We start from the raw sequence: 16,642 nt of genomic DNA, 5'->3' as shown, positions 1-16,642 counted from the left end.
GGTGAGAAGAAACACACATGATATGATATGATGTATGGTATTTGAAATGAACCTTTGCACATATTTTCTAATTTTTTTTCTTCAAGTAAATTTACTAAAACGGTAAAGATGGGAAATTTGATATCTTTTAAGACAAAAGGTTATGTGAATTAACACTATTTATCTGTTTTTGTTTAATTTATAATCAACATATGGTATAAATACATCTTAGAAGAAAATCAAAGCTCTGTTCTGTAATAATTAATAGTTTTAGTTTCCTTTCCATTTCCTTGTTGTGCATTTCACCTTCCTTAAATTCTGTTTAAATTTATAGTGAAACTCCAAAATTTAAAACTATTTTTTCTATTCAATGTTTCAAACTTACGTGGTTTTTTAAAATGTTTGTAGAGGATGAATAACAAATTTAAATCTAAGCAATAGTGTTCTTGAGCTTAAATTTAAGAAAATCAATAATTTTGTAGCTTTCTAAACCACTATTTTTAAACATTAAAAAAGTTAATAGTTTTAATGCTATAAAAATCAATTTAAATATTAAATTAAATTTGAGTAATTAAGAACGTATTTCTTGAGCACTGAAAATTACTTCTTGTATAAACTATTTGCCGTACTTGAACTGACAGTATCAAAGATATTTATGGTTTGGTGTTTAAGCCCCTGCTCCAATGGCCAATAGTAGTAGTAACTCGTCAAAAAGAAAAGAAAAATAAAACACCAGCTATTACTCTCTAAAACATAGATTATCAAAATTTGGGTTAGTTCTTTCATCTTGGAGATTCTAGAACCTAATGTAACTTACAACAAATGCACCAATAAATGAATTTCTATACAACATTCTTGTTCCTATTCATCCAAATGAAAGCAAAACCAACTCTTTTTCAGAACTTACACCCCATTTTACAGCTCTCCAAGGCATATCAAAATAACCAATACCACCACTGACTTCTATAATCTATGTTCTCCTTGATCCTAATAACAGTACACCCCTCTCTTCAAAGTTATAATCCAAGTTTTTGTTCCAAAAATATCGCTTCTACTTCTACCTTCTCTTATTCATTCTTCTTATCTCAGTCTGTCTAATCCTTTTCCATGGCTTCCTTTCTGCTACCCTAATATTATACATACACCAGGTGATCTCAATCACCTCTATATGTACATGAAAGGGAGAGGATTTTAAATGAATGGCTACCAAGATTTGCAAGTGCCTGTACGTCGTATGGCATCTCCTGATCATACACAACCTGCTATAGTACAATCCTGAGCGACGGAATGCGTTGGAGCCGTATTGTTCTTCAGGTATTTGCATCTTCAGAGTTTTTAAGCCTGACTTGTTCGTGAGCTTTCATGACCTCAGAACTGAATTTTTCCAAAGCCTCAAAAATTGGAACCAAACCTGCTTGTATGCTATTCGAAGCAGCATTGTGAACCAGTTTAATGGCATCTTTGTGTTTTGCCCTCTCATCATATAACTTCTTCCTCAATGAATCTAAATTAGCTTTCAGATCATCTGGCGGTGAAACTCGATTTTCGGAGGGGACTTTTGAGAGTGTAGTTCTTACTGATGCCTCATCTTGGTCAGGTTTTATCATTGCTTTCTCCATTTTCAAGGTTCTAAGGTGTTCTTCAAAATCCTTGTAAAGGAAATTGGCTTTGATTCTCTGACGTTGTTCCTCATCTTGCCTTTCCCATAACTCATGCAAGTTTAAAGCAAAACCATGAATGGCACCAACCACTTTATCTTCTGAAATTTCAACCATAGCTTGGTGCCAATCATTGCAGATAATGAAAATTGGCGGAGCTCCCATCCGACCTGGTGAAAAAGGAGCAACTCCGTCAGCAGTTTCTTCAGGCTCATTATTAAGGCATCGTAGGAGCCATCCATTTAAAGATTCAACATAAGCTTTTTGGGTGCGAATCCAATTGTTGAATCTGCTACACCAATTGACAAGTTCCATTTCAAGATCAACAGTAGCCTTCAAACTCTCGTCTCTACGAGAGCCAGTTCTAGCTTTTAGTGACCGAATCTTGCTCTCCATGACTGCTTGAAATTGTTTCTGGTGACACTTGAGAATGGATTTCCACATTTTTATCCACCTGCATGTAACAAAGAGGTTTTAATAATGAAGACCAAATATGTCAAGATGTGTGTGTCAAGCAACTGCCAAAGCTAGTAGGTTGTGTGTGGTGAGATTTAATCCAAGCATTTAAAAAATATCATGTGAAATCTTTTCTTAAAACAACTTGTGCACGTTGCATCTCTCTATTTCATCTTTAGCAGAATAGACAAATTCATACAGTCCCCTCCATAAACTTTCAACAACGATTATGATATCTATTTTCACAAATTAGTGCAACAATAGACTTTTAAAGAATCAAATAATCAAGATCGGATGTGTTTGAATACCCATGAATAAGATCTGTTAATTGGGGCTGCAATTCTTCATCACGCAACTTATGTATCCTGCTTGATATAGCATCAGCAGCTTTGATACAGACGTCAATCTTGGTGGATAATTTTCGAATAGAGGCATGAGTCGCGTCAATTTTAGTGGAATCAGCTCCATGCTCATCTAACCTTTTCAACTTCTTGCACAATTTTTCATAAATAACACGTAACCTTTCTTCATCCTAGCAAAAAACACAAAACGGTAGTCAGAAAAGATATTTATATCCAAACACCTAAATAAAAGCAACGAACATGCACCAGCCCTAAAACATCAAATTAGAGATTTTTAATGAAAAGGACAGCATTTTCATGTCAACTGCACAACATCATTCAACCCATTTCAGCATTTCCTATCCTACCAAACAAAAACTGCAGCTATCTTCACCCCACGAGTTCATAATGTGCAGCATCATTAAGGGTCATTTACATTCTTCGGAAGCTAGATTCACAGAGATAAGAGAAAAGAATCTACAAGCAATTTTTATGCTGGCACAATGCCAATCTTCTCTATATCGTTCCAAATTCCAATCATATCCTTGATAATAAAAATTTGCAAATACAACTGATATAGAATTTAGCATATTATAATTATTTGATTGGAACTACAACTACAATTTTTATTATTAAGGATATGATATGAAAGTTGCAATGAGAAAGAAATTGTGTTTTAGACCAAAAGTAAACTAATAAAAATTTGCAGGCGTATCCTTAATAATAATTCCCTTCTTTTGTATTAAAGTGTAGAATTGTTTGTGTACACATGAGTTCTCTTAAAACACATTCACCAAATATGGCAGGGTTCACATTCGAAAGGATGCCAAACGTTCTCTATCACGAATGCGGCAAGAGTTGGGTGTGAATAAGGGAGAAGAAAGGACAGTGCGCATGTCAGGATCCAAACAATTAGTTTATCTAGACTCTTTACAAATTCATATTTTGATGCATTTTATCAAGGAACGCATCTGGAATCGAATCAACTACATAATCAAAAAGCAAAAACTAGCATATAACTTATATTCATCAGTACCTTAACTTCTTTATACAGTTTCTTCTCCCATACATAAAGCTTTTCCAGCGTAGAGGAAAGGCTTCCAGATTTCATGTCAAAGTCATTGCCAGGACTGCTAGACCCAGCATATGCTTTAGCCATTTTCACTGTCTTAGGGTCCAATCGAATCAATGGCGGCTGAGAAGATACTGAGGAAGGGGCCACCAAATACTGGATCCGAGAAAGAATAACTGCAAAATAACAGGAATTTCTGTAATGCTCCAAACTATTTGTTCCCTCTATACATAACATGTTTTAAGACCACTAGCACATGGGAAACAAATATCCACCGATACAAAAGCAGTAGGAAATATCAGGATCCAAACAATAAAGTATTTAGAAAATATAGATATGGGGATGCATCTGTGGCAGCTTCTTGAAGTTCAGTCCCAAGGTTACTTTGGGTCAAACTTTTCAAGCTCCAATAAAACCTAGAGAAAGCAAGGAGATTCTACCTTACAACTTTTAACTTCTTTGTAAACCCAATGGACTAGATTAAAAAACCACAGGCCATAAACAGCAAGACTTGCTGCCATAGTAAGTAAAGTATTAATTATCATTTCATATACATATATATTGTGTCAATTGGAATTGTTAAAAGCTTAGTGCAACCCAGCTCACCGTGCGTGATGCCCCATAAATACTGGACATACATTATTTACATACAACGACAAGAAGCCAAAAAAATGCAGTTAGCAGATTAATTACCAAAAAAAAAATTGTTTGTTTAAAAGAGAGAGGGAGAAAGATGTTTTAAAGATATAATCACAAGAAGAAAAATTTAAACACCAGTGCCTCTTAGGTACCAACCTTTAAGTACTGTGATCTTAGACCTATAAGGCAATCTCCCCACTTCAAGCAGCATGGCAACCTCCTTCCCACAGCTAGAAGCAGCTTCAAATTCATTCTTAATTTCACTCACAACTTCCTGGAGGTCCCTTGTCCCAAAGGCAGCGAATGTGGCTAAATTACTTTTCTTGGAAGATTCAATATCCAATGTTGAAGTCTCCTCAATCTCGAAACTCACCTCTTTCTTCTCCATTGGCTCCTCATGTTCTGATTTTTTCGACACAATTGTATCAGGACTGTTATTTATGCCCTTCTCCTTCAAAACCGTTGAGGTAACACTATTTGGCAATGGCACCGATTTTGAGATGTCCTCACCGCTCTCTGGTGGTACAAACTTTGAAGTTCCCTCCCCTGAATTCAGATTCTTGTTTATACCTTCCACCTTCAACTTCTTCCTCTCTTTAATTTCTTTCAGAGCTTCAGGCTCTGTTTCATCCTCCAACTGAGGTATCCCTTCTCTCTCCCTCACTTCATTAGAATCAGGACTGCTTTGAATGGAACCATACCCATATCTATTTGCTGAGTTATATTCCTGGTAACCATTATCATAGCCATCAAATACATTCATAAAATCCCAAGCAGAGACCTTAGGCGGAGAAGGCGGAGGCGGTGGAGTAGCAGGGCGCTTTGGCTGCTGATTGTGCATGTTATAATCCGGTGGTGAACCCATTGAAAACCCATAGAACCCTCCGTTTCCATACTGTGCATAAGGCGGATAACTGTACGACGGACCAGGCCACTGCCCATCTGAAGCTGTATGCGTCTCTGGCCCATTATACATTACAGTAGTCGCTGGAGTGGTTGACTTCTGCATAAAGTAAGCATAGGTATTCGTCGAACTCCAATCCCTTGGGGGATAAGCATGAGGAGGATGGCTATAACCTTCAGCTTGTAATGGGATATCCCTTGGCGGAAAAGCAAAAGGAGGATAGCTATATCCTTCGTCGCGTACAGGGATATCTCTTGGTGGATAAGCGTAAGGGGGATGGCTATATCCTTCATCTTGTATTGGGACATCTCTAGGCGGATAAGCATAAGGAAGATGGCTATAACCTTCATCTTGTGCTGGGATATCCTTTGGCGGATAAGCATATGGAGGATGGCTGTAACCTTCATCATGTACTGGGCTATCCTCGATATGAATATGACCAGAAGAATTGTGTTCATATTCGGACTCCGATCCAGATGATAAATGCAAGTGAGAACCGTCAATCTCGTCCTCGTGAGGAGAGTGTTCATGTGAAATCGAAACAGAATGCAAAACCGAGGAAGAAGAAGATGAGTTTATGTGTTTCTCTCCCGATTTCGGTTTCTTCCTTTTTCCTTTCCCTTCGTCGGATGGCAGAGTAAGAACGGGAGAACCATGAGAGGAGGATGATTCAGCACCAGAGATCACAATCTCTTCATCAACAAATTTTCGTATAGCTTCACCAATGTCTTTGAGAGACTGAAAATACGTAACATGAGCTGCAGCAAGAGCATAACGATGTCGAGACGCGGCTTTGATTAACTCCTTCCTCTCTCTGCAAAGCGTCACCAATTGAAGCTCGTCCACCTTGGATCCTCCACAGCCCATGGTAACAGAAACCACAGAAAAACCCCAGAGCAAAACCCTAGGCCAACACCACCACAGAACACCAGCATACCCCTCCTAATCATGGCCGCCATATCCACCCGATTCCAAATCGATGGAGATGAAAAACAGGGAGAAGCATCATGAGCAACAACATCAACCACTCCAGATCCAGAAATAATCTACTGGACAAGAAAAGCAAATTTCAGAACAAACCTACCACAACCAAGATACAGATCAAACGAAACGAACACAAATCACAGAATCAGATCATACAAAAAATCAACTCCAAAGAGGAATGCGAAGCTCCGATTCACACACATTACATCAAACCTCCAAGTGCGAGCCAAAAAGATAAAAGAAAGAAACCCCATTAGAAAGAGAGGGAAATCTCACAAAAGTCAAGAAGGAAGAAGCACTGACCGTTGAGATCGATGAGAGTGCGTAATAGCCGTCCATGCGAGGAGCACAGAATCAGAGACAGAGAGAGAAAGAGATAGAATGAATAGTTTGGGAGGATTAATTAGAGGAACCCCAATTCAGAAAATAAAAAACAGGAAGCGGAAATCACAAATTGGAGTGATTTGGGTGATAAAAAAAAAAAATTAAGAAGAAATTGAAAAAACTAGAAAGAGAAAAGGAAAGCCAGACATGGGAATGCGTGAAGGTGGAGATCTGAGCAAAATTTGTCCAGTGGGTATTCTTCTTTGTTTCTTGGTTTACTCGCTTGGCTGTTTGTCTGTGTGTTTCAGAGAAATTGAATTGGAAATTCAGAGTCGAAACGAAGAGGATGAAGGAGAAGAAGAAGAAGGGCAGAAACAGAGGAACACGAGGCTCGTGGAACCCGCCATTGGTAACCGATTTGTTTTTGTCATTATTGAATTGCCGCTTTCAGCCTTTTTTTTCCTTTTTTCTCTTTCGCTTTTTTCTTTTTTCTCTTTTTTAAATAAAAACTTCTTTTTTAAAAAAGAAAATTACCTTTTTTTAGTTTTTTTCTACCATTATATTTTTTTATTAAGCTTTTAAAAAAACTAAGCATATAAATAAATACTTCACTCATAATTTTCTTTTCTTTAGTTTTATTATTATTATTCACTTTTTGTGTTTAAAAATCAAGCAAGTTTTTCAAACAAAAAAGATTCAAAATCTTACTTCAAATTTGACTAAATTGAAGTGATGTGTTTGTTTTCAGAATTTAACTTTCAATTTAATGTTAAAGTAAATTTATCAAATATTGTATTTATTACATTCTAAAAAAGGAAATGGTGACTTCTTACGCACTCACGTATGTCTCACGAAAAGCACTAAAAACAACGGAAACAAGTCAAATATCGACAACAAGAAAAAGTAAAAGTGTCGCGGAAGTTGGTAACTCAATTCAACGATATACCGCCTACTTCAAGGACGGCGTGTTTAGGAAAGATAATCTACTATTGAAAAGTTAAACATTTTACAATATAATACTTATTATCTACTACAGGCACAAATGTAGAGCTTAATTTATTGATCATTTGGATTCCTCTAGATGTGAGACTCCCTCTCAAGTAAACTTAGACTTCTTCTAAAGTGTGTGATCTCCCCTTACTCTCCATGTGCTTATTAGGCTCTCCTTAAGAGTAGCATTGTTAGTGCATCCATTTCAGCTTCCTTCAATGAGTGTGAGACTCCCTCTCACGGTTATATCTTTCATATGGATCAACAAACTCTCTTCGCTAATGGATCTTAAACTCCCCTAAGATATAGAATCTATTATTGTGGCTATGTCTTAGGGTCCCCTAAGAGTGAGAATCCATTCTCTTCTCAACGAATGGTTTAGGTTCTCCTAAACGGTAAATATCTTTAGTATGTTGCAATCAACGATGAAGAACTTGCAGCATATCACAGTGAGCAACGAGCAAGAACACACATAAAACATAGTTGTCGTAAAACAAAACAAGTTTTAAGCTTAATTAACAAATGCGACTTGCATGAAAAACAAAACACAATACGTTTGCACTCATGTTTGGCTAACCCTAAATGAGTTTCATAATTTACTTTGAATGTTCTAATGCACAAAGGAAAATAACACTCGTTAGTAAAAGATAAGTCGCACTCCCAAAACGGCCGAAAATATATCAAATAATATAATTCAACCACATATTTTCAAATAAGGAAGATATTTGCAATAAAATCCTAAGATGTTAAGACTTAAAGAGTGACAACTTTAATAATATTTAATGATTGTCTTTAAAAAAAATATAAAGCCAACTTCATAAATCTCCCTCCAACACCTTCAATTTTTTTTTTTTTTTTTTGTTAATTTATCAACTAAATTTAACATATTAATGTAAAAACGTTCTTACAACAAGCTTGCTAGCGCGATAAGAAGGCGTAGAGGAATGAACATTCTAAAAGGAAAATCTCAGAGTCTGTCGAACTAGTGAACATATGTCAATAGAAAATTAACTTAGTTGATAAATCATAGACGCATGTCAAATTATTGTCTTATAAATAGTTTCATTTGATCATCCCACAAGAGGAGGGTAGATATATAGTCTCCAAATAAGATACTCAATCTTACTTATTTTTATGTTTAGTTAAATTAGTCACTTATTATATACTAATTTAGGCATTAAAGTGTAGTTAGCTTAGGGCCATATCAATGCAAAGATTTGTTAGGTAAGGTTAACATCAAGATTAAATTAAAGAGAAGCCCGAGTCTCATGTCGATCAAGGATCTCTTAGGTAGGTTAGTTCCAATCAAACACATTGAGATCAAACCAAAGAGACAAGTGAATCGTTGTTTGTCATCATGCTTTCGCAACGAAATCTAACATGAACGAGATCCAAGCACCAACATCAGTCGTAATATAACTTTGTCTCACATTCATAAATTTTAATTTTAAAAAATGAACTCTGCTGTTTCTTTTCTTTTACTAATAATAACATTTATGTAATAAATATATTTTATAATGGTTTGAATGCATAAGTATAAACTTTAAGGTTAAAATTGATCTTAGTTAACAAATGTAGAATTACTTTTTAAAAAATTTATTTGTTACTATATATGTTGTTTACTTATTTAATATATACACTTGCCTTCTTTCAATTTTGTAGTATGTTTGATTTGTTTATGGGATGGTGTTGTAAACATTCATATATATATATATATGGTGTTGTACTTAGAATTAAATAAAATATAATGTTGGATAGTGTTTAGATCATGGGGTTTAGAAAAAAAATATACTTCAATTAAAAACACTCCAAGATAGATTGTTTGAGCTTACAATTTACATAATTTAAAGGAGAAAGTGGCCCATTTAAAGGAACTTTGCACATTGCACCGCGTGGGAGGAAGGCTAAACGATACAATTAATTGTCCACCCTCTTTCGACGCTACACTTTTCACGTCGAGAATAGTGATCCATTTTTCGACGTACCTCGCACCGCGTTGGAGGAACCCTAAATCCATTACAGCCAGTTCCGACGCTAATGTGTCTGCGTCGGGAGAAATACCTTCTCCCGACATGCACCAAGCTACGTCGAGAAACACCGACTTCTACCAACGTCATGTTTCCCGACGAGTTTTTCTGGGTCGGAAAACTCTCGATTTCTTGTAGTGTTATGTCCATTAAAAAATAAAACCACTAAAATTGTTGTTATTTGGTTCAATTTACTTGTTAGACACGTGGATTTGGTTAATAAATCTCCTTTTTATTAGTACAAATCGAGAGAAAAAATAGATTCAACTTCACATTTTTTATTGCTCAACTCATACAAACATCACCCAAGTTAAACCTTAGTTGGATTTTTATTTTTTTCATTTTTTGAATTGAAAAATTGCATAAGATGACAAAATAATTTTTTTAAAAAAACAATCTATAACACCTCTTTTTTTTTTTTTTGCATATTACAAATATGACAATTAATTAAATATGTCGAATGACTATGAGATGACTATTAAAGTACTATTAGATGATTATCCATTTTTAAATTTGTTAATTTTACATTATACAAAACGTAGTGACATGAATTATAGAGTTTTTTCTTTTCATTTTGAATTTATTTGGGTTAAATATTAATTGAGATTTAGGCATGCTGCATGTACTTTGTTGCAAAGTAATTTGCAATTTTTTTTTGTTCTAGAGGAGTACTTTTACGTTTCCAAAACAAATGTTGCTTTTGAGGGGAAAGGGCTGTTTTTTGTTTTTTCAAGATGAAGGGAAAAGTGTTTTTGTTCCTCCCAAAAACTGCTTCAAATATACTCCTTATTTTTTTTTCTTATAATATTCACTAGCATGCTTTTATTTTTCCATTTCTTTTTTATTCTTACATTATTAGACATAATCATTAAATCATGGTTTTATCATAATTCCATTCTCTTCTTTAGTTTTTATCTTTTATTTTCTTTAACTAAACATGTATACTTATCTTTTTCTACTTTACATATTTAAAAAAATATAAAAGACAAAAAAACTTAATAAGTTTGAAAGAAAGTTAAATAATAATAATAATAATAATAATTTTGATGTAAGCAAATGTAGACTAAAATGAAAGAAAGTTAAAAATATATAAATGAAATGTAAAAGAGGGAGGTTGGATGTTATATATAAATAAAGAAATAAATGTAATGAAAGTGAGATGGGATTAAAGAAATGATAGATGAAAGATTGAAAATATGTAGTGTGTTGGAGGGAGGTTGGAAAATTGACATTGAAAAAGAAAGGGTTGTTTGGTTGGACAGAATGTGGCTGTTCCAATGCTTCCCCTTTCAACCAATCTTTCTTTCTTTCTTTCTCTCTTTTCTTTTGGAAGAGTGAAACATAAGCAAACCAAAGTCATATTCTACTATTTCAATTTTTAATCTTTTCTTTTCTCTTCTTCCATCAATTTGTAAAAAACTAAAAAAAGAAAAAAAAAAGGTGTATGTAATGTATATTTACATTGACATATATACTTGAGATGTCACTATAAAGGTGAGCTATAGAATGAGCATAAGAGTGAATGAAATGGAAGTTGGAGCGGAAGCGGAGGGGTGTGGTATGAGGTATGGGTATGAGGGTTTGAAGGGATTGGGAAGGGTTTGGGAAGGGCTTGAGGGCGTGCAGACAAGAGCGTTTAATTAGGGTGGACCCTTGACCTGCATGTTGAGACGTGGCTGCACATGCGCTCACCCACTGCATGCCCCCCATTTCTCAAACGCCATCACAACTCACACTCTCCTACCTTTTTGTTTTCTTTCTTATTTCTCTTTTCCTTTTTCCTTTTTCCTTTTCCCTCTCTTACTCTCAATTTTATATTATATTGTTTACAATATCACTTTTACTTCCGCATCTTATAAAATATTGCTATGTTGTCTTTATACATTATCCTCAGTATTTTTACTATAGAAGATAAGTCATGTGTTCTATGGATGTGCTGAGTAATTGATCTTAGCTATACACATTCTCGACTTGCCTCATGCATTGCAAGAATTTCAGCATGATTTGAGAAGATTGTTGTGATCTCATTGTCTTCATTTTTCTTATATAAATATTCATTTATATTCCACAAGTTTGACACATTCTGGTGTTTGAACTACTCGTCTAAAAACTTGACGTTGTGAAAGTGAATTTAATTTTGCCTCAATTGCTTCTTTCCACAAAAACCAATTTTTTTTTTTCTATCAACGTTCTTCAATAGATTTTACTTCAAAATTCTCATTTTCGGAGATAATATCAAAAACAATATTATATACACAAATGTTGTCAACAACTACATTAGTTCAACTACGTACATTCCATCATTTTTCTATCATGACATAGTTTATTGAAATCTCATTATTATATTCGTATATGAGTATAATACAATCCAGAAGATAAAACATGCAACCTTTTTTGTATACGTTTTTCATTTTAGACAATAGAAGTTTTATAAATATATTCTATTTCATTATTTCTATCAGACTCAATATGATAACCATTACAACGTATATCTTTAAAACTCAATAGATTTCTCTTTGAATGATTAGAGAATAATGCATTATCAATTGTGAATTTTGTTCCTCTAGGCAAAATAATATTTATTTTTCCAAATCCTTCAATTAGGTTTGCAGAACATGATATTATAGTGATTTTTGTTTCCAACATTGTCATTTGAAAAAATATTTTGTATTTGTCAGTATTGTGTGTTTAGTTGTACGGTCTGCTATACATATAAATTCAATGTACTTTTTAAAGTTATTCATCCTAAGACAATTGTCCATGCTTTTCGTTAAACAAAATAATTATAATTAAAAAAAACTTAGAATATATATATTAAAATGAGAAATAAAACATTAATTATTATATTAATTCATAAATAAAGCACTTGTTAGTTTATCAAAGAGATTCAAAACTTTACTAAATCCAAACTTGTCATATTGGATGGGTCAAATATATTATCAATTTGATATACAAAATCTACTTTCACATTTTTTTTTTTGGAGCTTATGTGGTTTTTTTGAGATTTGGATGATTATAACGATCAACCACAAAAAGCAATTATTTCTTATTTTGCTATGGTTATAACTTTGATTACAATCATCAAATTCACAACAGTCATTTCGATGAATAAGATTGTTTCAGTTCGTCAAAATTCATAATTTTCATCCACCACTATAAAAATTTACCAACATTCATATTTTTCAAATGTTTGTTATTTAGTCGACTAATGTTTATGATTTTTCAATTAATAACTTATTATCTTATTCAACTACACATTAAAAAAATTACATGATATTTTTCAAAATATTTTCTCGATAAACTACAAAGCATATAAAAAATGTAGAATAATTGTTTTTCAACAACGTATTTTAAATGATTTTTCAGTATATCAAACATTCACGACAAATAATTATTACTATTAGTATTAAATAATAAAAATTTAATATATATCAAACATGTAAAATAATATTGATTTTATTAACTCTAACGAGAAGGAAAAAACTACGATTCTAAAATCAATGTCATTTGATTGTCAAATATGTACCTTTTTTAATTGATTGTTATTTCATTGTTATTTCATTACATTGGGTTTTAATTTTTTAAACAACATGTTCAAAGTTTTCAACCTAAATTCACAAATTGCACTTCACCTTATTATGGAATATCAATATGGTTTTACTTTCTCCAACGTTCAATAATTACAAATACATTTTCTTTAATGAATTTCGACTTTTGAATCTATTAGTGATGAATAATTCTAAAATTTAGGGGTTCTAAACTGAAAGAAAAAAAAAATGTTCTTAACTCAAATGAAAAAAAATCTTAAAACAAACTCAACAAACTTATATCTTTAATTGATTCTTACATCTTCAACTAGAAATTTTTTAAAACTCACATTTTCTCAATTTTCATGTTAAATTAATCACACCATAATCAATCTCCCATCGTCCGTCCATCAAGACTTATTCATCCATAAAATTCATTACACATGTCAACAATAATTTACAAAATTGAAAGAAACCAAGAGTGACCGAGGGATAGGACCCATGAATGACATCTTATCTCTTTAAAATCTTTCTTTTTGAAAAAATAAGATTACGATAAGATTTGGGTAACGTGAAAGACAACAATAAAATACAAATTGAAAAGTAAAATTACAAACAAAATACAAAAGTAGAGGGAACCAAAGTTGATAAGGTATGTTTGCAATTGTCCTCTATACCATCTCATTTTATTGGTGACGATAATGGATCTCGTTCTAATAGTATGAATAATATGCATAATACATCTATCGTAAATATGTTTATATCAACTAAAATAATGTCATATAATTTCCATTCTTATATAGAAGAAAGCAAAAACATTGATTGATGAATGAAAATATTAACAATATTAATCAAAAGTCTCAAGTTTGGCAAAGTTATTTTCAGATTGGATATAATATGATCAATATTATTATTGTTTTAGTAGTATGTATATATAAATTAATATTAAAAAATGTTTAGTTATTTTCATTCCATAAATAATAGGTATGAATATTTAGATGGTAAATCTCAATTATGCCCCTAGTAGGAGAATGGAAGGTGAAGAGAGAGAGTTGGTTCCTAAATGGAAGCAAAACTTTTGAATTTGGAAAGGGCAATAAAGTAAATTGATATTTTCTAACTTGAAAAAGGCATTGCCAACTTTGATTTGGAATTCAAAGCCTAAGTGCCCCCACAACTCAACATCTCTATGAGGTTTGGTTAGTCAAACTCTATTATCTTATTTTTCAAATTTATATATCTTAGCTTCATAAATGTGTGCACCTTTTTTCTTTTCCCATTTTTCAAAAAAGTGCATCTTTTTCTAAAAAAATAAAAGATACATATTGAATTCTTACAAAGATTTGATACCCCACAAAGTATTTGTCAATGGAAAGAAAGATTCTAAACCCATTCAAAACTCATCTATTTGAACATACTCAAAACTTTTAAATAATCATTACTCTATTCTTTAAATTTAACGTTTGTATCTCCACCGCTAAGTTTGTAATGCTATATTCTAACAAATCTTTAAAAATTGTTTATTTGGATCACACCCTCAAACTCATTCTACTTAATCATATCTTACTAACAACATTATGTTATTTTTTCTTAACAAAATTGTTTTTAAAGTTTTCTAGGCATTAAGGTGTTGAGATCTTTGAACGTGTTGAGAGCCGAGGCGTTTAGATCATGGACATGTTAAGAGGTGGGTGATTTTGACTATAATTGAAGTGTTACAATTTGGCATGACCAGATCTTTTAGGCATTACAGATCTCAGGCGCCGACCGTTTACGCATTATGATATTTCTCACTATATATACTCCTTCTCTTCACTTAATTTGGGACATCCGAAAATATGTCTCTTACAAAATTCTCTTTAAAGGTCTTCATTTCTTTTTGTTTTCGAGCTTATTCATGCATTAGTGTTGGTATTTCAATTTTTGATACAACTCCGATTCAGTTTTAAGTTGTTTTATCCTAGGGTGACGTTGCAATACCAAGAATTGTTTGCACTTCGAGCATAGCCGATAAATGTCTTAAAGATAGCACGATTCACAACTCATCCTTTTACCTGATAAGTTTTCGTATTGCAGATTCTAATAGTTTTAGGCGTTCTGTCTAAGTGACCATCTCCTAGATGTTCTACTCAAGTGACCGATCTAGGCATTTTGTCACGACTTTTTTTCTCAATTAAATTGAAAACTAAAGCTACCTATACATTGAAAATTTATAGAAAAAAGAATTACTGTGTAAACTAAATTTATTGGTTAAACATGCTTTTAGAAAAACTAGAGTTACAAATAAATTGAAATGTTACTTTCGTTGTTGACTATGTATCTACAAAACGCAAAGTTTGAAGTGACAATCACTTGGAAACCTCCCGATTCTCTGATTGTTTAACGTAAATGACTTGTGAGAGTCAAAATTGGAATTGGTAATTAAGAGATATTTTTTCTTTCATTTTTCTTTTGGTGAGGGATGCAAAGATAGTTCAGCTCATACGAATTGTTTCGTCTCTCCTCAGTTACTAACCTTCCTTTTTTCAACCAAGCCATTAACTAGTTAACACATCTAGTGGTTACTATTTCGTGGTCCGGTCTTATTCAAACTTATTGTGTAGGTTTCCCTCACTTGCATGTGATTTACACGAACGTGTTAGATTACTGTGTTTGTATTAAATACAAAATGTGTCGTATTTATAGTGTTACCAAGATAAGATACTCAATGTTATGCTTTTTAAGTTGTATCTCGAACATTGAGTTCAAGACTCATCAAACAGTTTAGGGTGTTAGTTTATTGAATTTAGGTTATTAAAACAAGACTAATAATTTATAACACTTTATTAATATCGATCAACGAATTGCATTTACTATTTACAAGTTTTAAGACATAAAATCCAACAATATAGCCCATTTTCACTTTCATTTGGGACATCAGAAAATATATGTCTTCCAAAAATTCTCGCTAAACTACTTCTTCGCTTTTTTTTTTTTTTTGAGCATATTTAATCATTAGTGTAGGTATTTAGATTTTCAATACAGTTGTGATCGAGCTTTAGGTTATTTTATTTTGGGACCAGTGTGACAATATCTAATAAGTTTTTGTCTTGCAAATTCTAATTGTATAGTCTAGACGTTCTATCTAGGTAACCATCTCCTAGTCGTTTTGTCACCGTGACCACCATCTAGAAAACTAGTCTAAGCATTCTGCCTAGACGTACTAGTACGTCTAGGCTATCGAAACTGATTACACCAAGCAACCAAATCCCATGTGTTTTTGTTCTAAGCGTATAAAAGTCAGGCGTCTATGTCATTGGTTTTTATCGCAGCATTGTTCAGTTCTGGCTACAATGACGATAGTTGAAAAACAATTGTTAGAAGTTGGTCATTGTTATATGAAACATCCTTTAGAGACGGTAGTTGAAGGTGGTCGATGAAGATTGCTAGAAAATGATGGTTAAATTAGGTTGACTAGCAATTATTTCCTAAACCACAATTAACCATTAAACACTCAAAATTCATTTTTCTAAAAGTTAGATTTCTACGTATTTTATAAATTCATTTCTTTAAAATTCATTTTAAGTGGTTGACAAATGCATCAATTTTTTTTCAAAACAATTTATTTTTTAATTTAATTACTAGAAAATACAATCCTACCTTAAATTAGAAGTTAATATTAAATAATAAGTAGAATATATTGTGTAATAAAACGTGGCATATAGAGCCAAGTAAATATAGTTAAATTAGTTTAGATATACA

General features: G+C 32.7%; 1 protein-coding gene across 4 annotated transcripts; it reads right to left on the bottom strand.

Moving 5' to 3' along the window:
* Positions 1-694: 694 nt before the first annotated feature.
* LOC101217905 (nitrate regulatory gene2 protein) lies at positions 695-6,782 on the bottom strand. Of its 4 annotated transcripts, none has more exons than XM_011655489.2 (5): positions 6,337-6,782; positions 4,302-6,098; positions 3,471-3,682; positions 2,402-2,625; positions 695-2,091 (listed from the first exon to the last, which is right to left on the bottom strand). In XM_011655489.2, exons 2-5 carry the CDS (start codon positions 5,914-5,916, stop codon positions 1,290-1,292), a joined length of 2,853 nt encoding a protein of 950 aa, XP_011653791.1. In that variant the 5' UTR covers positions 5,917-6,098; positions 6,337-6,782; the 3' UTR covers positions 695-1,289. The 4 variants fall into 4 exon arrangements, with proteins under 4 accessions (XP_011653791.1, XP_011653790.1, XP_011653789.1 ...); XM_011655488.2 differs by having other exon boundaries at positions 4,302-6,095; XM_011655487.2 differs by lacking the exon at positions 6,337-6,782 and adding an exon at positions 6,190-6,330.
* Positions 6,783-16,642: the final 9,860 nt, after the last annotated feature.

The sequence above is a fragment of the Cucumis sativus genome, chromosome 4 (assembly GCF_000004075.3).
Source record: "Cucumis sativus cultivar 9930 chromosome 4, Cucumber_9930_V3, whole genome shotgun sequence".
Taxonomy (NCBI): Eukaryota; Viridiplantae; Streptophyta; class Magnoliopsida; order Cucurbitales; family Cucurbitaceae; genus Cucumis; species Cucumis sativus.
Note: the sequence above shows the minus strand (reverse complement) of the source record. Positions and strands in the feature narration are given on the sequence as shown.